Source organism: Pediculus humanus, genomic scaffold (genome assembly GCF_000006295.1).
Source record: "Pediculus humanus corporis 1103172108265 genomic scaffold, whole genome shotgun sequence".
Lineage (NCBI taxonomy): Eukaryota > Metazoa > Arthropoda > Insecta > Psocodea > Pediculidae > Pediculus > Pediculus humanus.
Window position 1 is genome coordinate 332,343 of NW_002987834.1, and position 24,468 is coordinate 356,810.

At 29.0% G+C, this 24,468-nt stretch overlaps 2 protein-coding genes across 2 annotated transcripts; one reads left to right on the forward strand and one right to left on the reverse strand.

Annotated features, from left to right (window-relative positions):
- Nucleotides 1-114: 114 nt before the first annotated feature.
- Nucleotides 115-1,215, reverse strand: Phum_PHUM496010 (uncharacterized protein; the record flags this gene model as incomplete). The annotated part of the gene is made up of 2 exons (XM_002430666.1): nucleotides 115-266; nucleotides 450-1,215. The coding sequence occupies 2 exons, from the start codon at nucleotides 1,213-1,215 to the stop codon at nucleotides 115-117; spliced, it is 918 nt and encodes a 305-aa protein (XP_002430711.1).
- Nucleotides 1,216-3,449: 2,234 nt separating this feature from the next.
- On the forward strand, nucleotides 3,450-5,079 carry Phum_PHUM496020 (Polyadenylation factor subunit, putative; the record flags this gene model as incomplete). Its single annotated transcript, XM_002430667.1, has 4 exons — nucleotides 3,450-3,566; nucleotides 4,173-4,406; nucleotides 4,491-4,623; nucleotides 4,700-5,079. 4 exons carry the CDS (start codon nucleotides 3,450-3,452, stop codon nucleotides 5,077-5,079), a joined length of 864 nt encoding a protein of 287 aa, XP_002430712.1.
- Between the last annotated feature and the right edge of the window lie 19,389 nt (nucleotides 5,080-24,468).

Genomic DNA, 24,468 nt, shown 5'->3' on the forward strand with positions numbered 1-24,468 from the left:
TTATTATTATTATTATTATTATTATTATAAATGTATATATAATTTCAAGCCCTGAGATTTTAGTATAAAGTTTTTTTTAAAAAGATTATTACTATTTCATTGAAATGATTTTTATTATATTAGAGGTAAAGGCATGACCATTGTCGGATATAACATTGAAACATTGTCTTGATGATAAACCAACATGGAGGAATTGTTAGGAGGAGGAGATGTCACGTGATATTGTTGTATTGTATTATCTCTTTGTACTACTACTAAATCGTTTTCTTGATTTAAATTTAAATTATTATTTTCATTCGTGGAATTATCATTCGTCGTCGTGATTGTTTCATTAACGCTTTCTTCTTTATTATAATTTTTATTTTTTAAATCAAGATCTTTTAATATGAGTTCCCCGGTCGCTCTCAAACAAGCAGAACCTTTGTGATTTTTTTTAACGTGCCTTTTACGTTGCGATCTTTGACTGAAAGCTCGTCCGCATTCGGGACACGCGTAGGGTAGTTCACCCGTGTGAACTCTCCTGTGCATAACAAGGCAAGATTTTCTGGCGAATCCGTGACCGCATATATCGCACACAAAGGGTTTTTCACCAGAATGAACTCTTTTATGTTCTTTGAGGTAGGTACTTTGTGCGAAATCTCGTCCGCAAACATCGCAGACGTAGGGTTTTTCACCCGTGTGCGTTCTTATGTGTAATACAAGGTGTGCTCGCCTGTGAAAACTCAATTCGCATCTGTCACATTTATGCGGTTTGTCAGAATAATGAGTCTTCATGTGATTTGTTAATGATGCAGTGTGACCAAATGATTTGCCACAAGCAGAACACAAATAAGGTTTGGCACCTGTATGTTGGACCATGTGATCTTTTAATATACATAAATAAGCGAATGTTTTTTTGCAAATCGGGCACTTTACATCTTTTTCATATTTTGTTTTCTTTTTCTTATCGCAAGGCTCATCCGAATTTGAGATTTTTTTTTCTTTTGAATTTTTTTTGACCTTAACTTCTAAATTTTTTTCAGTTTTTTTCTTTCTTTTTAACACTCTATGAGGCACTTCACTGTTATCGTTAATTAAATTATCTTCCTTATCTTCTTTAAAAGAATATAATTCTGAATTTTCTAATTTAAAATCTTCAATGTTAGATTTAGTTAAATCATTGTTTCCATTTGTTTCTTTCTTAACTAAATGTAATTCTTCACTTTTAACTGTCATTTGGAATTGATTTTGCTAAAAAAAAAAAATAACATTATATAAATTATTTTATGCCATTTTAGGGAATAAAATAAGAAAAACTTGAAGCGACTCTAATATTGTCGTAAAAAGCATTTAATTAAACATTTCGATAAAATTATGAATTAGAATTAGGTTTGAATGGGTAGTTTATACAAAACATATAAAAGTTTCAATATAAAAAAAGTTCTTACTAAATCTGTATAAGAGTACAGAGGTTTAACCATTGATACATATTTTTTAAGAGTTGCATCAGCAGTAAGACACTTTTCTCGAAAATCATAGGCAACATCAACTTGTGATAGACAATCGGTGCAAATTAATTCGGGTAAACCATCTCCGAGAACGACCTAAATAATAAAATTTAAAAATTTTTAACGTTTCATTTAAAAAATTTGAGATAAAAATACACAAAAACAAAAATTATATATATTTATATAACCTGAATCGAAGAGCAAGCCATTATTTTTGTCGAAACGGGTATCGGACTAGATATTTCATCATTGTAAAAAATTGATTTAAAATCATCTCCTTCCTTTAAACAAATTCTACATATTTTATTTAAATTAATATCCATTTTAACATAATATTAAAAAACTTTAATTGTTTTTTTAAGCATTTTTCTATGTTGTTTTTACGTGGAATTAGACGAATTAGTTCACGTTTTATCCGCTTGGGAGTTTCTAACGAATTAAAATACCGGTTTTTTTTTTCCTTCACCGACACATTTACAAGGTAATTTTATTAAATATTATCAAATTAATATACATTTTATTATTTATTTACAATTAATTAATCATTTTATAAATTTCCTTAAGTAATTTATCATTAAATTTTTTAAAATTGAAATAATCGAGAAAGTCATTTTTTCAAACGTTATGATTAGGGTCAAATTTTACATCAAGTTAGTATGTTTTCACTAACTTTACTTTGTTTACATAACTGCCAAAAAACATTCTTGTAAATTTAATGAATTTTACTTTATTGTGCATAATACTTATTAAAATTTATAATTTTTTAAGACAAAGAACATCTATTTCATCATACTTTATGTTAAATAATTGATTCATCACTTAACGGTTGTAATTATTACTTTAAAATTTCAGGTACCATTCATTTTCTCTATGACATTAACATTTTTGAGTATTGAGTGATCCAATTTTCATAAAGTTAAAGTTTTTCCAAATTTAATTATAGTTAATCCTTATAAAAATATTATAAAGTGTTGTTGTAACAATACATTAATGTTTTTATGTTGTAAAATGTTGTAATTATTTTATTTGTAGGAAATTAAAAGAATGAGCAATAATGTTTCAAACACAAATAAAATAAAAAGTTTACAATAACAATAATAATATAAAACAATTAATATTTATTCAGAAGTAATATAAAAACAACATTTTACAAAAAAAAAAACAAAAACATGAATGACTAATGAGTATCAATGAAAAGACAATGAGAAGATCATTCATAAATTATAAATAAAGTAATTTTTTTTTTTTTTTTTCTATTTCTAAAATTAAACTTTGTTCAGTATTTAAAAATTTTGATACAAAAAAAATACTTAAATGTTTTTTTGTTTTCACAAACTTAAAAATATTTTTAGAAATCTTTCACAAATTAGCCAAAATCAAAAAATGTTAATCAAACAAAGGTAAAAAAAAAAAACAGAATAAAAAGGAAGAAAAAAAATCCTTTGACGACGTTTTATGTCATTTTTATTAAAGTCGTGCATTTTTTTTTTTTTTTTTTTTTTACCACGCACTAATTTTTATCGCGTGCGTAGATAATACGGAAAAGGATTTAGTTTTCTTTTTTTTTTTTGGGGGGGGGGAGGGGAATTCAAACACGCATACGGGATTAATAAGTCAAAACAAATTAATTTTTATCCCTTTAAATTACTTTTTCCTTTTCAGTCAGTTTCATTTTGTTTTTTTTTTTGTTTTTTTTTTCCAAACAAACACTTTAAATAAATTTGGGAAATTAAAAATAAAAAAATTGAAATTTTGAATCCACTTTTAAATATTTTAAAAAATTTAAAAACGTGGATCATCTCAATAACAAATTAAAAATTTTAAAAAAAATATATGACGAAGAGCCAAAACGTTTAAAAAACGACGATGTTTAATAATAATAATAATAGTTTTATTTATAGATTTTTTAAAAATAGTTTTTTTTTTCAGTTTTATTCTAAACTTTGTGAATCGTAGAACAAAATGTCTTTAAAAACTGTTAAAAATTCTTCTGAACAAGATAAACATAAATGTAATGTTTCAAATATTATTTGTCACGATGAATTAATTATATCAGGATCGGATGATGGTAAAATTAAGGTGAAAATCAATAAAAAAAATATCAAATCAATCGATTTATTGTAAAATTTTATTCCTGAATGTGTTTTATGTTTTAACGAGTCGCGCCATCTTTGTTTTAAATCGTTTTCATTACAAAATAAATTTTTTTTTTTTTTTTGCTCCTCCGAAAAGCGTTTTGTCTATGAAGTGCATGTGAAAATAGGAAAAACCCAAGAATATTTTTTTTTATTTTTTATTACGATTAAATTTCAAAACGTTTTTTCCTTTCCCCCCCCTCCTCCCCCTTCGCAAAAAATTAATCGTTATCATCATTATTATTTCGTTTTGTTTTGTTTGTTTTTAAAATGATTGTTGTTCCTTCAGTCGTACTTATTCACGTTGATTTGCGTCAAATTATAAAAGTTTTATCATAAAACGATGCGTAGGTGTGTGTGCTTGTGTGTGTTTGTTTGTTTGTTGTTTGTTTGAGGATAAATTTTTTCTTACTCAGATTACCTTGTTGATGAAAGTTTTTCAAGTCAGACGACGACAATACATGCACTCACGCAATACATAGTCGATCGCATGCATCCGACGACGTGTTTAAATTTAAAAAATAAAAATAAAATTTTCTTTTGTTTACAGATATGGAAACCGGATCTGGAATTTGTTACAGAGATGGAAGCTCTCGGTGGAATTTTATCGATGGCAGCAAACGACAACGTTCTCTATACGTGCTCCTCCGGCGGTTCTATACAATTATGGGATTTAAAAACGGGTAAAAATTCTGGAACGTTGACCTCAACTTGTTACCAACCGCAAAAACTTTACGTTGACAAAATCGAAAAGGTTTTATGGGCTGGCGATACCGAAGGAAATGTAATTGATTTAAAGTGGCAGTAGAATTTGGAGCTTCCTCCTACCCTACAGGAGAAAACTTTATAATTTTTTTTCTCGTTTCAGGTCATCAAATTTAAAGATGATAAAGAAATAGGAAAATTCGAATTGGTAGAAGAAGTTTGGGATTTGATGGCTGTTGGAAATATGGTATACACGGCAAGAGATAGAGATGTAGTCGTGGCAGAAGTCGTTAACGGTAAGTAAAATTTATATAATTTTATTTAAACTTTCTTCTATTTCTTTTAACTTTGATTTACTTTTTTTGCCAAAAGGTTCGGTTAAACCTTGCGCGGTTGTTAAATTCACACACCAAGGAAGGAGTCCGCTTTGTTTTCTAGGGAAAAATTTTTGTTTTTTAAATCGTGACGGACGAAATTTATGCATACACGAAAATAATTTGGATAAAAATTTTCCACGAATTAAAGAAATCGTCGCATCGGATTTAATTATAAACGCCGTGACGTATTCGGAAACAGGAAATGCCGTTTATACCGGCGGATACGATTCGACGGTTAAAAAATGGGATTTAAATACATTCGAATGTTTAAGTTCGAATAATTTGGGTTGTTGCATAAACGCTTTGTCGTTTTCAACAAAAAATTATTTATACGTTGCCAGATCCGACGGTTTTATAACAAAACTCGAATGTTAAAATTTATTTTATAGTTTTTTGACCTGAATCTCTCTCTCTCTCTCTCTCACTCTCTCTCTTTTATGAAATGCTTTCTTTGCCTTTTTATTTTACGGGCTATTTGTTTGCTTTAATGAAAAGTTTCAATTAAAAAAAAAAAAAATGGTATCGATTTGTAGTTTGCGATTATAAATGGCGCAATAAGATAAATAAAAAACCCTCGAAATTTTTTTTTTTTCACATTCTTTGTTTTAATAATTAAAAACCTTCTCATGGTTAAAAAAGTATCAATTTATAATGGAAAACAATCTATTTATTCAATTGCGTTAATTTGAATTGAAAAGATTCGAAATTACAAAATTGAAAATGAAGAATTTATTGTTGGATTACTTCGGAGGGGGGGCGGGGGGAGGGAAACTTCATCATTTTCCGGTGTGTGTGTGTGTGTGTGTGTGTGTGTTGAGTAAATCGACGATAGATGATATCTTACGATAAAAATTTTAAATATCGAATGTTTTTTTCGATTTAACAATAACAACAATAAGAACGATCGCGTTGGGAAAATTTTTATAAACAAAAAAATTTTCATGAGTTTACCATCGTTAAAACCACGACAGTTTTCTAAGATATGAATTTTTCATCGATAAAAAAAAAGAAAAAAGTTTAATAAGAAAGCTTATTATATTATTATTATTATTATTATTATTATTATTATTATTATTATTATTATTATTATTATATTGTTGTTGTTTAAGGTCCTGTAAAAGACACGCATGACATAAACTGACTTACTCGATGGAGATGTTATCGCCCCATCATTTTCAAAATGTGGTCACACGTCAACTTTCGATTTTTTCTTTCTCCCTCCCACTTTATCCCGCCCCCCTTCCCATTCTTCTTCTTAGTTTTAAGGATTTGACCAACGACGGTTAATATAAGTGTCATTAACATGCCATGCAATGATTTTAAGGATAATTTTTTCCTTTTTTCCTTTTTCTTTATTTATTTCGGTGGAGAGAAAGAGAAAAAGGGAAGTTAGATGGGGCGTGACGATTTTATTTCACAAAAAAAATTTCATATCGGGTTTTAATGAACGTTTTTAAATTTTTTTAATTGCGGATTATTATAAATAACAATAATAAATAATCAAAACAAAATAGTAAAGTAACAACAACAACAAACAATATCAGAAAATTGTCACGACGCGAGGTTTTTAACTGAAAAAAATTTTTTTTTTTTAAATTTAAATTAAATTTTTTTGCGACGGTTAAAGGATTTTAACGTGGTTTTAACCGGGGATTGAACGTAGCATTAGAAATTTTTTTTTTTTTTATATTACCTTACACAACTATTGACACGCATAATTTTTTTTCCCCCTATCGTAATTACAAGAAAACCGTTAAATAAATTTATTTATAATTTAAAAAAAAAAAATTTTTTTAAATCGTTATGTTGGTAACATTGATTTTTTAAATTACAAGTCGAGTCTCGTTTTATAAATCTGTGACGTATTTATTTTTTTTTTTGGAAGGGAACAATATTTATTTGTTATTTGATTTAAAATGACCTCATGAACCTTTTTTTCCTTTCTTTTATTTCTTTTCTGTTTTACCAGTTCTACCCCCCACCACCCACTACCTCCTCAGAGATCCCCAATTAATCGATATTAAATTGCTTTCCTTAGTGACGTTAAAGTTATATTTATTATTTTCATTTTGTCCAAGTGTTAAAATCGTGACCAGACGATTGATGCACGAGGGGAGGGGAAACCTTTCCTTTGTCATTTTTTTTGTCTTCTGCTCGAAAAAAAAGGAGAGTTTCGATATATCGAATTGAAATCGAAAAAAATCGTTATTTTAAATGCGGTAAGGAAAAAAAAGGGTAATTGCATTAAAGAAAAGCGTAAGATCGCGTGCAGAAATGAAAAATAACAATGTCCCCATCTTTTGTTTTGTCGTGGTGGCGATGGTGGTGGTGGTGGTGGTGGTGGTGGTGATGGTGGTGGTGGACAATAGACAAAGAGGGTAAGTTGAAAAAAAATTTTTTTTGTTGACCGCAACACGCACGTAAAAGACGTTCGAAAGACGCCCCGTGTCGGGGTCGGATTCGTGACGTCAAAACCGGATGTAAAACTCCCTAAAAAACCGGAAAATCATTTGAATTTAACCTTTTTGCTGCCAATTAATGTCCTTACTCTTTTTTTTTTCCTTTTTATATTAAACTAATGATAAATAATTTTTTTTTTTTTTAAATAAAAATTCGTTTTTGTCACATGAGTTTTCGAAAGGGAAATAAAAAAAAAAGTCGTTATCGAAGTCGTTTTAAAATGAAATAGAAAAAAAGAAAAAAAATGGCGAAATTTAAACGCGCATTCATACTAAAACCATCCATTAAAATGAAATTGATTAATTATTGATCATTAAATAAATACTGATAAAAAAAAAAAAAAAAACTGAAGAAAAACGTAGACAAAACATAAGAAATCGTTTAAAAAAAAAAAAAAAAACTATTTTTATTCTATTTAAGTAAGATTTTAACTTACAAGGACGTTCATTCATCGATATACCATTAAAATCGGGTCCGAACGGGTTTTTTTTTTTTAAAAATTTAACGTAGTTAAAGAATAATAATTTTAAACAAGGGAAAAATAATGATAATAATAATAAGGATAATCGAGGAAAAGAAATAAAAAGAAATTTGAAAAAAAAAAGGAAAAGTTTTACGAAGCATGCGTATAAAACTCACACGCACACGCACACGCACACACATAACAAGAAAGAACAAACGCAAAAAAGATAAAATTTCGTGGAAAGAGAAAAAAAATTTTCAAATCGAAAAAAAAGGGAGAAAAATGAAATGATAAAGACGAAAAAATTAAAAATTTTGGAATTTATTTATTTATTTATTATTATGTAATAAGGGCATAAGTACAACGAAATCATTTTCCGGTTTTCTCCGAAATGGAAAAAAAAATAGTTTCGTAGAATAAAAATATGCGTAATGATTTTTTTTCTATTTTTTTTTTTTTTTTCATAAAAATAATTTTCACATTTTACGGTATGAAAAAGCAGAAGAAAAAAAAAAAGGGAAAATGGTTTGTCGTATAAAGAAAAATAAAAAAGAAAAGAAAAGAAGAAGAGAGAGAGAAAGAGAGAAAAAGAAAGAATTTATTAAATTTAAAGAGTAGAGCGGGGAACCTGCGCAATGACCCTTGCGCAATAACAATCACATGGACTTCATCTAAAAACTCTTTCCCATTGGTCGACTCCGCTATCAGAGATGGCACAAGAAATAAAATGTAATTTTAAAAAATTTTTCAACGTAAAAAGAATAAAAAAAACGTGTAAATCCTTGATAAAAGAAAATTCTTTTTACATTTCTTATTAAACTCTTTATTTTATTCAAATCAAAGCAAAAGGAAATTCCCGGGCAGTGTCGTTACTCTCGTTCACTCATCCACCGTTGAAGCGCTGTCGTCGTGGTGCGGGTGATTTTTCTCTCTCTCTCTCTCTCTCTCTCTCTCTCTTTTTTCTTTCCTTCTCTTCTTTTTCTTATTCTTTTCTTCTTTTTTTTTTTTTTTATTCTTTCTCTCTTTCTTTCTTTTTTTTTTTTTTTATTATTAAACTTACTTCTGACTCGAAGGTAAAACGGATTCGTTATTATTATTTTCTTATATTCCAGAAACTCGTCATCGGTGGTGGTGGTGGTGTCACTATTATTATTATTATTATTATTATTATTAATGTGTTATCGATGTGTTTAACAATCGGGATAATATAATAAACATAATGATCGTTTTTTTCCGCGATTCGAAATATTTATTCGGCGGGATTTTATTAATAACGTCATCATCACAACAAATCGAAAACGAAAACCAAAAAAAAAAAAAAAAAAAAACAAAAATTTCACGTACGGAATCAATCAATCAATCGTGAATCGTTTTAATTTATTTATTTATTAATTAATTAAATTTTTTTTTGGTGATAAGAGTGAAAAAAAGGTTTCGAAAGATATTTAAACATCTCTTGTGTTAGTTAAAAAACTTTTTTTGGTTGGTTATTGGAAAGAAAATTTTTAGTTTTCATTTTTCCGAGGAGCATGAGGTCGAAACCCGTCGCAAGAAGGTTAGCACAAGGTAAGCAATGGGCGGGAGATGATAAGGATGATCCGGCGCATCCTCACTCATACGAATTCCCGATGACAAGATAATCATTCCCCGGGGCTCATCCAATCCCGATATTATTCAATAGATTTTAGGGCGTTACGATTTTTTACATCTTTTTTTTTCTCATATATACGCGCCTGCGTCATTATCTCTTTTTTTGAACTGACAAGATAATTATAAGGGATGCTGTTGCTCCAACTCCTGCTGCAGCATCAAAATAATCGACAAAATTTTTTCTCTCCTGTTTTGGGCGTGGTTTTATCATCATCATTATTTTCTTTGTAACTTTTTTTTTTCTTTTCTAGAACCATAGTGTCACTAATTTTAAATATTTGATCATTTATTTATTTAATTTTTTTTTAACTTTTATCTTACATTCTTAAAACGTTCTCTCATCAAATTTGTTGTTGTTGTTGTTGGTGTTTCAGGTATTAAATTTCGTCGTATTTGCATTAGTCACTTTTTTTTTTTTTATATGTAGCCTTCGAGTTTTTAAAAGAAAATCCTTCCTTCCTTCCTTCTTTCTTCCTCCTTTCACCCTCCCCTTCATTATTAATAGTAATAATAATTTTTTTTTGTATTAATTAATAATTATTTTTGTCGTTATCATTAATAAATCGGATTTGTCGTCGTTGTAAATTTTATTTTATATATATTTTTATAAAAAAAATTTGGGTTACGAAAACGATTGCACGCAATTTTTGTTTTTTATCTAACCTTAAAACTAATAATTAATGCCGTATAAACTTTCCCGATGAAAATTTATATTTATATATATATATAAAAAGTAATAATTTTATAAGTTTTTTTATGTTTTATGTTTTAAATATCTTAAACATGTAAGGAAAAAAAGGAAAAAAAATTATAGTTTATTTAAATATAATTTTGATAAATGCGAAACCATTTTTTTTTGCTGCTGTCGTTTTTTTTTGTTGAAAAATATTATAATTTTCTACAGGACAAAAAAAAAAAAAAAAATTAACGTGAGAAATAAAAAGGAAAAGAAATTTTTCATTTATTATAAAATGACTCACTGTCGGTATTGTTTAACATTAACGTCAATAATTTTCTTATAATAATTTCCGTCTGTAAAAAAATTTTTAGTTTGTTATTATTTTGGAAAAATTTACAAAAAAAATTTTTTTTAGGGAAGTTTATCGGGTATGATTATTGATAATAATTCTAAATAGATCAACGAATGTGTGAGAGTGAGGGGAAGAGAGGGGGCGGGGAGGATTTTTCTGTAAAAATTATTCTTCCTACACGCGTTTGAATTTTTATTGTAAACACACACACATAAACTTAAACAAAAAAAAAAAATATCTTTGGATTAATATTTCGTCCGGTGAGTGAGTCAATTAACACTCGACAAACAAACAAACAAACAAAAACAATTTACGAAATGCTATATATATTAAAAAAAAAAAAAAGAAGTTTTATATTTCTACACCTGTACAATTAAAAAAAAAAAAAAAATTCGAAATGATGACAATCGCCAGGTGATTCGGACAACGAATCAAACGAAAAAAAAAGAGTATTCGATTCGCGGTTTTTCCCCTCCCCAACCTCTCCCCATCCTACTCATCGTTCTCGAAAATTCTTTCAAAGAAAAAAATTAAAAGATACGGCCGATAAAATAAAACCAAAAAAAAATTTTTTTCTTTTTTTCTTTTGTGCCTCATAAATTTTAACTCGAGTTTTTGTAATTAAATTACTTGAAACAAAAAAAAAAAATTTTTTTTCGGGTTAAAAACGGTTCCCAAAAATATATTATTATTATTATTATTATCGCGGTAAGTTCATTTATGTTATTTCAAGTGTAAATCCCCGGGGATTTTTCAAAAGGTTTTTTTTTTTTTGATCGTACAAATGTTCTCTCTCTCTTGTAAAAAAAACTCTCGATTTTAACGTCAAGTGGAGGTTTTTGTTACTCCCCTTTACCCCCCTACCCTTCCCCTTTTCTTTACAAACACAATAAGGTTTTGATAAGAATAATAATAATAATAAAAATCAATTGTTTTGTTTGTTATTATTTAAATTAATTTTATATAATTAATAACACTCGAAAAAAAAAAAGAAAAAATTTCTCATCGCAAATTTTTATTGAAATGGTAACACTCGAGAAAGAAAACCGTTCGGTTAATAATCGAAAAGAAAAATTTGACAAAAGATGGGAAAAAAAAATGAATGAGTGAATTAATATGTTAAACAAACGTTTAAACGGTCATCTAAAATTGTTTTTGTTTTTTCCCCATAAAAGCTTTCGTTTTAAACATCAGCGTTTTAAAAATCAGAAAAACGGAAAATATTGATAAGGAGAGTTAAAAATTTTCAAAAGTGATAAATCAGAAATGAAAAAAAAAAAAAAAAAAAAAGTTTTTAACACTTTTAAGTCGAACATTTAATTGCACATTATCGAGTTTTAACACCAAATTTGTTTCACACATGAATTGAAAGCAAAAAACAATGTGAAATTTTAAATCTTTAAATGTTTTGTTGTTGCAACAACAGAAAAATAAACAACAACAACCGCAACAACAACAACAACAAAGTTTACTGATAACAATTTTTACAAAAAAAAATATCGATTGGAAATGTTCGTTTGTTCGCGAGTGAGTGGGTGCTATAACGATAAGCAAACGATTTTTTTTTATTAAATTTTCTATTCTTCTTCTTATTTTTAATTAATTAAATTTTCCCAAATGATAGAGAGAGATAGATAGAGTCGACACCGCGATTATAGGTATAGGTTTTCTTTCTTCTTGTCTAGGTTTTGTAATAAAAAATCACGCGACCGTTTAAAAAAAAAAGGAATGTGTGACAAATAATGGCGAACGAATAGTTTTTAAAAAGATGAACTATTTAATTAATGGCGATTGGTTGAGAGAGAGAGAAAGAGAAAGAGAGAAAGAGAGAGAGAGAGAGAGAGTAAAAAAATCCGATTGAAAATTTTTGAACCACGACCGACGTCATATCTCAAAACTAGAAAAACTAATAAACTCGTATATAATAATAATAATTATTTAACTGTCAGATATTCTCTATTATTACCCTTTTAAGTCACGTTTCATACTAATTAAAAAAAAAACTAAAAGAAGAAACAACTTATTATTGTTTGTGTCGTTTGTATCGTTTGTTTGTCGTTTGTTTGTTTGTTTCTTCTTTCACGATTTTAATAATAATATCTTCGTTTAAAAAAAAAAAAAAAAAAACAAAAAAATTCTTATTTTTTTTTTTTATTGAATTTTACGTCGGGTTATTAAATCGGAATTGATTGGATTCTTTTTTTTTTTTTTTCTCATGTTGGATGCCATTGGTTTTGATGTGGGTTTATAATGTGCAAAGCAGAAACGTTTTTTTAAAGTGATGATGATGATGATGATGACGATGAGGAATTCGGTGGGGATTAAATCCACGCATCATCGGGATGTAGGAAGTTAGAGCGAGGCGGTGGCGGAAACGGGGTGGTAGGGGGCGATGGGGATTGTGGGGCTGTAGGAGGGGGGGAAAAAACGGTTTTGATATCGGTGAGAGTAACACCTGACGATCGGGTGTCTAATGTATCATTTATGGATCATTTACATGAAATCACGTTTTGCGTTTTCCATTTACGGAAGTATGATTTCATTTTTGGGCCGAATCGGAAAATGAATTCTCAAAACGCATTTAAATATTTATTTGCTGAATCTGCTCTCGTTTTCTTTTTTTTTTCTCCAGGGTTTCAAATTTTTATATTAACGTATTTTTCATAAAAAAAAAAAATTATTCTGGAATTTTACGATCCAGGAAATTGTCGTTCGTTCTCTTGCAAGCGCACAAAATTCGTCGTATTTACGATATTCCAGGCGTTTTTTCTCTTCTTCCTCCTCTCCCCTCTCCCTTCAACTCCGTATTTATTATCGAAACATTATTCTTATCTATTATTATAGATACTAGATAATAATAATAATAATTATTATTATTATTTTTATTCAATTAAAACTTAAAAGAAAACAATAAAAGAAAAAAAAAATTATTATTAATTATCCGAATCGTAATTTATTATTATTATTATTATTTTATTACGTAATTAAAAAAAAAAGGAAAATTATTATTAACAAATAGAGTAGATGAATTATACGGAATTTCCTGTCGTCGTCTGCTTTTTATTTTTTTTATTTACCACCGGAAAAATTAAAATTTTCACGCATCGGGTAAGACAAACACGGGATAAACCGAATATTTTGATAATTGAGTAATTTTTATTTTGTACATCCCTAAATTTATTATTATTGTTGTTTGTCATCATCATCATCATCATCCCCTTTCCTCATCATCATCATTATCATCATACTCTTCTTCTTCCCCACCGCCATTTTTGTCCCTTTTGTCAAATCCAGCTTTATGTCTTTATTATCTGTCATTTTTCACGCTTTGACATTTCTATGTTTTTCTCTCTCTCACTCTCTCTTTCCATTGAGGATGATTTGCGAGTTAAACATATAAAAATCAGGGGCGTCGCCGACACAAAAAAAAAAAAAATAGGAAAACATATTTTGCCGCAGCAGGGAGGGAGGAAAATAAACGGGACACGGGATAAAAAAAAAGAGGGGGTTTTAATGTTAAATTTTTCGGTCCTTTTAATAATAATCGCATACGTTCAAACAATAATCCTATGACCTCTTTATTTATTATTATTATTATTATTATTATTATTATTATTATTATTATTATTATTATTATTATTATTATTTCGCATACGACAATAAAGATTTAATATTTAGGTTTCGGATTTAAACGCGGCGGCGGAGGCGACGACAGCATCGTTTTCAATCACGGATTTATTTTAACCATTGTCTTCAGCCGTGTCATCATCATCATCATCATCATCCGGTTTATATATATTTACGGAAGGGTTTGTCTCCGTAATATTATATTAGTATTCATATAAAAGAGAGAGAGAGAGAGTCACTACAACAAATGTCACCGGGAAAAAAAAAAAAATTTTCCATGTGTTAATCTCGTCAAAAAAAAAAAAATCCTGTCGTTGTTGTTGTTGTTGTTGTTGTGTCTAAATACACGATAAAAATAATTTTAAAAAGCGGCATCCAGCTAATTCCACGGTTTCACAAAAGTATTCAATGATGATGATGATGATAATGATGATGAAAGGATGAAGAAAAATTTTTTTTTTTTGTATACCTGACATGTATTTTGTAACCATTAAAAATTCATAATAAGGAGTCATCGCGCGCGATGGTTCTGGTTTTCTTTCTGTTCACGTGATCATGAATATTCCAAGAGTGGTTAAATAAGAGATGGGTCAATATATAAAAAGATAGCAGGGCGAATGAATGGATTTGCAGAAAAAAAAATAAATAAATTACCTTTGTGTCAATGAGATTTCATTTGTGACTCCCTTCGTCACGGTCCCCCGGTACGATGATACAAAAGATTCTGTCGCAATATTTTATTTGTGTCACGTTTTAAGCGATCGTTTCTTAACACCGTTTCCAAGAATGAAATTTAATTCACTCATTTTTTTTTCTCTCTCTTTGTTTCATTATTCATCATCATCTTCAATCAGAGAATGATCCCCATGAATGTTTTTCTTTCCTATCTCTCTCTCTCTCTCTTTCTCTCTCTTATTTTCAATTATTAACCGTGAATGAGTAAATGTCACGCGTAGAGACCAAATCCAAGCTGCTGGAGAAATGATCCATCCATCCTTTCATTCGAAAAAAAATTATTATTATTATTATTATTATTATTATTATTATTATTATTTTCTCTCCTTCTCGTGACTTTTATCATTCGTGTACCTGTATAATAAGGTTTAAAATTTTTTCTTATCATTTTGATTTGTCTTGTCTTGTTTTTCCATTTCCTATCCTCCGTTTGTTCCTTTCCGTTTTGAATTTTTGTTTGTTTATGAAATTAATTTCACGTTGCATTCGTTCTTTGATTAATTAATTTTTAATATTTGCGTTATGCTAACGAACGAGCGAACGAACGAACGGGCGAACGTTTTAAAATAAACAAAAGAATCGAAAATAAATTTTCTTTTTCATTTTGTATCTGTTTTTTTATTTTCCGGGGTCAAAAGATGTGGTGGAAAACACGTGTTTAACATTTTGTCCAGTCAACGATATCAAACGTCGAGTGATGAGGGTAAAAGGAAAGGGAGACGGGGAGGGGGGGTTGTTTATACGTATTCGCCAAAGGCTTGTTTGTTGTTAAACTCGGGAAAAATTTTTTTTCGTTTGTTTGTTTGTTGTAAGAAAAACACGACGAAGAAACTTGTTTTTGTTTTTCCTGCTCCCTATTGTCGATTTTCTTTTTTTTTTTTTTTTACATAACAATTGAAATTTTCTTCTCTGTTTTTCATCGAAAAGAGAGAGAGAGAGAGAGAGAAAACATTATCAATATTGATGATGTCAAGTTAGAAAAAAAAAAATTTTTCTTTATACGAACGGGTCAAAACCAAAATAAAAAGAAGGTCGTTGTTGATATTGATTGATTAAAAGTCATCCATCTACAAGATAAAAAAACTATACGTAATGAGACAGGAAACGGAAATGGAAAGTTTTCGGATAAATAAATCAAATTGTCTTTATTGATTTTTCAATTGCGTTCGCTCCAGACGCGGCGTAAAAAAAACTTTTTTGTGGGGGGTGTACAGCTTCCCTCCCTTCCCTTCCCTTCCCCTCCCATCCTCCTCACCACAAACGGTCACAATTATTTTTGAACGATTTGGTGTCACGGTCCGACAGATACCTCCGATGGACCCTAATTATTTAAAATGATGACCAAATGTTTAAAATAAATTGATGAGTTTCGTCTCGTGCCTCCTTCTTCCGGTTTAATTAGTGTCCTTTTTCCTTTTCCCTTTAAATTAACACAATAATAATAATAATAATAATAATAATAATAATAATAATAATAATAATAATAATAATAATAATAATAATAATAATTTAAACAATAATCAGAAACGTACAAAAAAAAATTTAACTATAAAAATAAATCGTTCCGTTTGTTAAATAACGTTCGTGAAAATATAGAAAAACGGAAATGAAGAATAATAATAATAAATTTGATTTTTTTTTTTTGAATTCGGGAAATTAATCTGCCATTTTCAATTCAATTTTTTTTTTAAATGGAAAATTGTAATGAGGTTTTGTTGTAGTGAACAAACGAACGTTCGTACGTTGTAGATAATTTGATTATCGTGATACGGAGTAATTAATTACAATTTTTTTATTTAAATTACTCGCGTTTTATTCGTTACGCTCCTGCGACATTTTTCATTCTTACATCATCATCATCATCATCATCATTATTATTATTATCATTTTTAAAGATATAAATTTTTAATTTCCGATTTGTCTTTTAAAAGTACCAAACTTTTTTTTTTTTGCTTTTTTGTTTCGATTCCCCGCGTTTTTAATTACACAATGAGGAGGACAAACAAGAGCAATCGAAGTGATATAATAATAATAAAAATACGTTGTGTTTAAATTTGTCGAAAGTGCATACGTGACGTGACGTAAAAAAAAAGAAATGAAAACGCGAATTTTTTTTCTCATAGAAAATATTTAAATACATAAAACAACCGAAGTACATCCTCAGATAATTTTTTTTTTTTTTTTTTTTTAATTCCAAGATAACAAACAGCAAAACAAACAACCGAAATCATGTGAATGAAATGTTAAAAACAAAAAAACATTTCGCAAGTTTCCCCCCCCTCTTTTTTTTTCGTTTCGAAATTATTGATGAACGATAGGAGAATAATCATTTCCGGAAAATATTATTTAAATTTAAAAAAAAAAAGGCGGGAAATTAATTATCGATCCACCAAAAAAATTTTTTTTTTTTAACTCTTCCCTTACGCTTTTGTTTCTTTCCATTTCTCCGCCATTTTTTTTTTTTTTTTTTTTTTAAAAAACGTAAACATTAACTACAGCAAAAAATATCAAATTGGCAACAGACGATCAATAATAATAATAATAATAATAATAATAATAATAATAATAATAATAATAATTCATGATTAATCGTTTTAAATGAAAAAAAAAAAAATTGTTTTTTTTTTTTTTTTTTTTTTTTTTACGATCGACCAACGTTTGTGATAATATTGATAATAGTGACGATGACGACGGCTACGACTACGATGATGATAATGATGATTATGATTATGGAATTAGGTCACGAAAAAAAAATTAAAAAAAAAAATTTCTTTGTTCGATAATTTTTTTTTTCTTCTAACCGTTTTTTGTGACGATGGTGATGGTGGTAGAAAATTTACGCACTAAAAAATTAATATCGATACGCAACGCGTGCGTATTAAAAAGTGCGTAAATGGATTTAAAATATCAAACAAACAAACAAACAACGAAACCTTTTAGTTTTTTTTTTTTAAATTGATTTAAGAACGACAAACGCGTTTGTTTTTTTTTAATTTTTTCATCTTCTGCTTCTTTTTTCTTTAATTTCTTCTTCTTCTTCTGCTTTATCAAAAGACACGATAACGATGTGAGTCTTCACATAATAAAATTAAACAATGAAAAAAAAATTTTCATCGACTAAAATATATTATTATTATCATCATCATCGTGATCAATAATAATAATAATTTGCTGTTTATAAGGTTTCAATAAAAGATCGTTATTTAAATTACCTTTTTTTACTCTCTCTCTCTCTCTCTCTCTCTCTCTCTCCTTCTTCTTCTTTCGTTCTAACATTCACCCTTCTTCCTTCCTTCCTTCCTTCCTTTCTTCTTTTTCTACCCCATGTCTGATTTCCCGGTTATTATTTTATGGTTTCTCTCTCATTCATATTTAAATTGATTTGTTTAAAAAATTTTCTTATTTCAATTTATTTAACTAAAAGGAAAAAGTATTCCAGCGTAGAAATTTCCAAAAAAAAATAGAATCTGGAGAATGTCCAGGTGGCGAAAAAAAAAAATAATATGAGTCGCGTGCTAAGAAACAAAAGGGTGTGCGTTTGTAAGACAAACAATGAAGAGGATGCAGATGCGAGATGAATCTTTAACAGTCTACAGGAAGAAATGAGACGTTTGTGTCCGCCACTCCTCCCATGTCACTGACATTTTTTTTTTTTTTTAAAGAAAGTAATTGTAAAATAATTAAATAATAGCGTAACGGAATTTTTTCCTTTTTTTTTTGGTTTACCCTTGCGTATTTTATAAAGCAGACGACGATATTTATAAACCGTTTATAATACGATCATCATCATCTTCTTCTCTTTTTATTACTAAAAAAAATATTATTATTATTATTGTAATTTTGGTCGTGGTAGAAGAAAATGATAATAGTAAAGACCATCATCCCACACGTATATATTTTCTTATCACTCCTGGAATGTGGCTGGGAACTGATAATTAATATTCTTCACATCCTTTCTTATCATTTATTTTTATCATTTTGCTAGTTTTTTTTTTTTTTTCGTGTCCAAATTTGTTCAGACGTTAGCTATTTCACTTTATTATTATTATTATCATCATTAGAAAAAGCAGAAGAAAAAAAATAAGTTTTAAAAACAATCAGTAAAACTCGGTAAGACATGTTATTGAGATATCGCTATCAGCGTGTAACTAACTGTCTGGAAGGAAATGAGAGGTTTGATGATCTCTCTCCCCTCCCCCCCCCTCTCTCTCTCTCTCTCCCCGGGATTTTTTTAGATGTTTTCTACTGTCATAGGATTGCGATAAGGCAAAAACGTAGGACGTTAGCTTTTTCAACAAGTTAAAACTTGTAAAAAAAATTTTTTTTTATCAGACTTTTAACCGGTTTCTTCGGGTTCGGACGCGTTTTTTTTTAAAAAAAAGGTTTGTTTATTATTATTATTATTAATAACGGTCGTAAACGGAAATGATTATTATTATTATTATTATTATTATTACGCACTTTTTGTTGCACAACGCAACGTAAACAATTAATAATTAAAAGTATTATTTATCGTCGTAACAAAATTATTCGGTATTAATTACGTAAATAGTTTTTTCTCTGTTTTCTGTTGTTTGTCGTTGTTGTCGTTGTCGTGGTTGTTGTGGTTGTTGTTGTCGTTGTTGTTGTTGCAAACTGCATTTTTATTTCTTTAATAAGATAAAGCATACTTTTTTTTGTGTGTGTGATTTTTGTTATTGAATTTTTTTTTGTATATGAGACCAAAGTGTAACGCAAAACTACTTAATTGCACGTGGTCATTTTTTATTTATTTATTTATTTATTAACAAGGACAGTTTAAAAAATTTAATCGACAAATAGATAATTTTATTAAACGATTAATCGAATCGAATCGATTTTTTCTCATTTCGAGTTTTTCCTCAATACGGAATTACGAACACAAAAATAATTCATCCCATTTACGTCATCATCTTTATTTATTTATTTTAATATAAAAACAAAAATATTATTATTATTATTATTAGAATCATTCATTCGTCATTCGAATTGTCACGTGTTGTTTTTATATAAAATAATTTTTAAAAAATAACAACAACAACAACAAATTAAATAATAATAATAATAATAATAATTGTTTGTCTCCAAAACAAATGATAACGTTAACCTTTTTCCAAAATATATATATAAATCATTTGTTATTATTTTTATTATTATTATTATTATTATTATTACAAATAATTGTTACGTAAACAAAATAATGTTTTTATATTTTGTTACGATTCATTTGATTCTCCAAAAATTTGTTTTTTCGCTCCAAAACAATGAGAGAGAGAGAGTGAGAGAGAAAGGGAGAGAGGGGGGAGAAAAACAAAAAAGGAAACAAAAATAATTTTCATCGGGTTGTCGTTATTGTCATTATTATTATTATCATTATTATTATTATTACTATCATCGATTGATCGAAACAATATACCGACTGATAGACGTGCTTTATCTATGAAAAAAAAAAAAATTCACGTTGAATAATAATAATAATAATAACAAATGCGTTGTCGATGTGTGGTGGTGATAATAATAATAATAATAATAATAATAATAAAAACTTAAACTTGAGACAAAGGACAGTTTAATAAACATTCAATGATATATATCGGAGCTATCAGATATAGAAGAGAGAGAGAGAGAGATTGAGAGAGTGATAGAGATAGATAGAGATAGAGAGAGAGAGAGAAATAGAAAAAAACTAGTTAATAGTTTTCATTTATCAACGGATGGTGATAGATACGCGACTAACCGACCGACCTATCGATCGCGAAAATAATACGAACGGAAACGAAAAGGTAAGAATTTATTATATAAAATTTGGGGAGTGGACCATCGCCCCCCATCACAGCCGCCATTATTATCATTATTATTATTAATTAATTTTTAAACAGGAAGTAAGTCGTTTTTTTCTCATAATTATTTTTTTTTTGTATTTTTCATCATCGATCGGAAAAAATTGTTTATGTGATGATTTGGCGGCGGTGGTGGTGGTGACGGCTGTGGCGTAAATTTTCCGAACGTTTTTTTAAATTTTCCGATTTTCTCTCTCTCTCTCTCTGAAATGATTGACACATACGACGTAAACGATTGCGATTCAATCGTAAAATTAGACTTTGACTTTTCAAGTTTTGAATCTTTCTTATCTATTTTATTATTTGTAAATATATAAATATTATTATTCAGTCAAATCTTCTCTCTCTCTCTCTCGCTCATTAAAATTGTTTTGAGTAAATTCAGGTATTATTATTATTATTATTATTATTATTATTGTTTGAAAGCATGCGTGTTTGTTTTTTTTAAAAGGTAATAATAATAATAATATAATTTAAATAACGAATTTGTCATACAGGGAATGAAAAGAAAAAATTAATTTGATTTTCGTCGTCGACGACGACGACGACGACGTGTCGTCTCTCTCTTTCTCTCTCTCTCTCTCTCTGTCTCTCTCTGTCTCTCTCACACACTATTACCACCTTTTGAAACTGTTTCGTCTAACCGTGTTGACAAAATGAGTTTGAAAAATCAATTAAACGAAAATTTTTTTTTTTAAGTTGAGAGGGAAATTCGATCGTTCGAATTACCGCCGCGACTCGAAACGAATGCATAAGTAAAGAGAGAGAGGGGGCGAGGGGGAGGTAATGGAGAGAAAGAGAAAGAGTCCAAAAGAAAAAAAAAAAAAAAATTAAAATAAAGAGAAGCTGACGGAATGATATTTTGAAAGATAATGGCCTGTCTATATTGCGCGAACGTGATGTTTGTCCTGTGCCAAGTCTCCCCACCTGACAATACGTTGCGTTTTTCTCTCTCTCTCTCTCTCTTTCTCTCTCGTAAAAAAAAAGAAAAAAAAAACAAGGACCGAATTGTATTTGCGAGAAAGAGAGAGAGAGAAAGAAGGAGAGCAGGCATCTAAAAAACAATAAACACGACATTACTGAATATTTAGTTTACTTTTTTCTTTCTCTCTCTTTCTCTTTTTTCTCTCTTTTTCTTCTCCTAATCAAAACATTCGTTTATGATAAATAGAATGAAAAAGAGAGAGAGAGAGAGAGGAGAGAGAAAAAAAACCGGAGAAAATAAACGCAGATCGATCGATCGATTTAAAAAAAAAAAATTATAAAAGGGTGGTAAATTTTTTTTTTTTTTTGGAAAGAAATTTAGTAACGCGAGCGTTTGCGTTTTTTTAAAATTACGCGCGCGTTTTTCAATATAAAAAGAGAAAATGAAAAAAATTTTTTAAATTGTATTTCTTAGAAAAAAAAAAAGAGAGGAAAAAGAAGAAAGAGAAAAAAGTGGCCGAATGCAATTTTCCGTTACTTTTTTTTTTTTTAAATTTGTGTCGGTAGGTGGTCGTCGACGGAAACGGGGAGGGGAGAGGGGGAAATAAATAAATAAATAAATTGTTTATTTATTTATTTACTTGACACGGTGATGGCAAATTTAAATTATTAAAAAAAAATTCAAAGAAAAGCTTTTGTGTCCGACTAAAATTCCAGCGAGCTATAAAATTTATTAAAAATACGCGTTCGTTTGTATTTCCGTTCGAATTTATCCGAAACATCTCTCCCAACGACAATTTAATATATACGAACGTAGTGAAATGAAAAAAGAGAAAGAGAAAGAAAGAGAGAGAGAGAGAGGGAATAATAATAATGGCAGCAGCAGCCCACATAAAAAAAAAAAAAATTTCAATAAAGAGAAGAGAGAATTGAAGAAAAGTTTAAAGTCGTAAAAAAAAAAAAAAAGCCATCATTCGAAAGCCAAAAACCATGAATATGTGTGAGGTCATCCGTTCTCTGGGGGGGCGTTCGGAACTTTTATAAAAAAAAAACTTTTCTTAATGGCGTTTTTATTCGCATATCATTCAACAATAAAAAAAAAAAAAAATTGTTTAAAATCCGCACGCGTTTTACCCAATCAACTATCATGTAAAAAGTTTTTTTTTTTATTAATCATTAGATTCAAGGTTCTAAATAAGGCGTTTTATAGCGAAAAAAAAAAAATTCTATTAGTTTTAGAATTCTTCGATTTGCAAACCTTTATATGTGTAAAAGACAAACAAACAAACAAACATCTCGCGGTGTTTATTATTATTATTGTTAAAATGCTGATTTTGCATGACTCAAATATGTTTAACTTTGTTTTTTTTTTTTTTCGCATGTGTTTCGATTCGCATCGTGATTCCCTTCCCCACCACCCTTCGTTCCCTTCCCTTCCCCCCTGCGTGTTTGGGTAATAGGGTATTATATGAAAATTATTTTGTTCTGGAAAATCAATGCTCGAGAACGATATCAAGTCCATATATAGGACGCGTGAAGTTTGTTGTTGTTGTTGGCGTTGTTGGCAGCGGCGGCGGCGGCGGCGGTGGCAGGACATTGTAGCCAACCGACCCGAGTCGGTTTTTTGATTAGGACAGCTTCTGATACCCAAACCGTTCGAAGATTAACGGTCACGTTTTCAACTTTGTTATTTGCTGATTTGAACATCTCGCGAACGTTAAGACAAGGAAATTGTTGTTGAAGCGGATGCCATAAAAAAAAAAAAAATTTCTATTTTGTTTGTTTGTTTGTTTGTTTGTTCGTAACCATGCCTGCGTGCGGTTAGGGGTCATTAAACTTGTTATTTTCATTTGAAACGTGGAAATGATTTTGCGAGACGTTAGCGTATCGTAATTATGACAGAACGTCACGTTCGTCATATGACATAGTCAGCAGGTATTAGTGTATAAATGAAATTAAAATAGGTACGAAAGTGAATGGAGATTTAAATTACAAAATGGTCTCTCTCTCTCTCTTATCTTGACAACAATTAACATCGTTGATCTCTCTCAGAAGAAAAGAGAAAAAAATGCGGTACGCGAGTGAATGTTTCTTAGGCGTTACCCGTCTCCCCCCCTCCCACAATTTTATTACTTTTTGTACAAGTTATAAAAAAAACAAAAAGCTTTCTGCTAGAAATTTTCGATTAGTTTCGAAACAAAAAATTATTATTTCGAATAGTTTACAAAAAAAAAAAACAAAACAAAACAATCGGATTAAAGGTTATTATTAATTTAAATTTTTTAATAATTTGTTATCTAGTTTTGATAACCGACAACTACAACAACACGCACGCACGCACACGCACACGCACACATACAAACTAGAAAAAAATTTTTTTTTTAAAAAAAAATATTGAATAAATAATCGAATCGTTTGAAAAACGATTAATTTCTCACGATCGACTCTCGACGACGACGACGATTTTATTTAAACACGAAACAAACATTTCGCCACAAAAATTGTGACCGCAACAAACAAACAAAAACTCACGGATAGATTAATAACAACAACAACAAACAAAAATTCATATCGAAACGAATAAATAATAAAATTAAAAAAATATTCAATAATAATAATAATGAAACGAGAATGTAGAAAAAAAATTATTATTATTATTATTATTATTATTAATAAACATAGCGATTGGGAGTTAAGTTGTGACGGTGGGCGGTTATTATGTTGGTTACGAAAACGTTTTTATTGGTTGTTTGTCGTACCTGAACCTGTAAACAAAAATTCAACTGGTTTCTTACTCTCTCTCTCTCTCACTCTTTCTCTCGTGAATCTCTCTTCTTATTTTATCGTTTAACGTAACTACCTGGTTTGATTTTTTGTTTCAACGTCATCATCATCATCATCATCATCTTTCTATTTTTTTCCATTTTGTTCTATTTTGTTTTTCTTTGTGCGTATTCAACGACTTGATGATCCCTCCTACCATCTTTAACATCTCGTTTTTCTTTTTTTTTTAAAG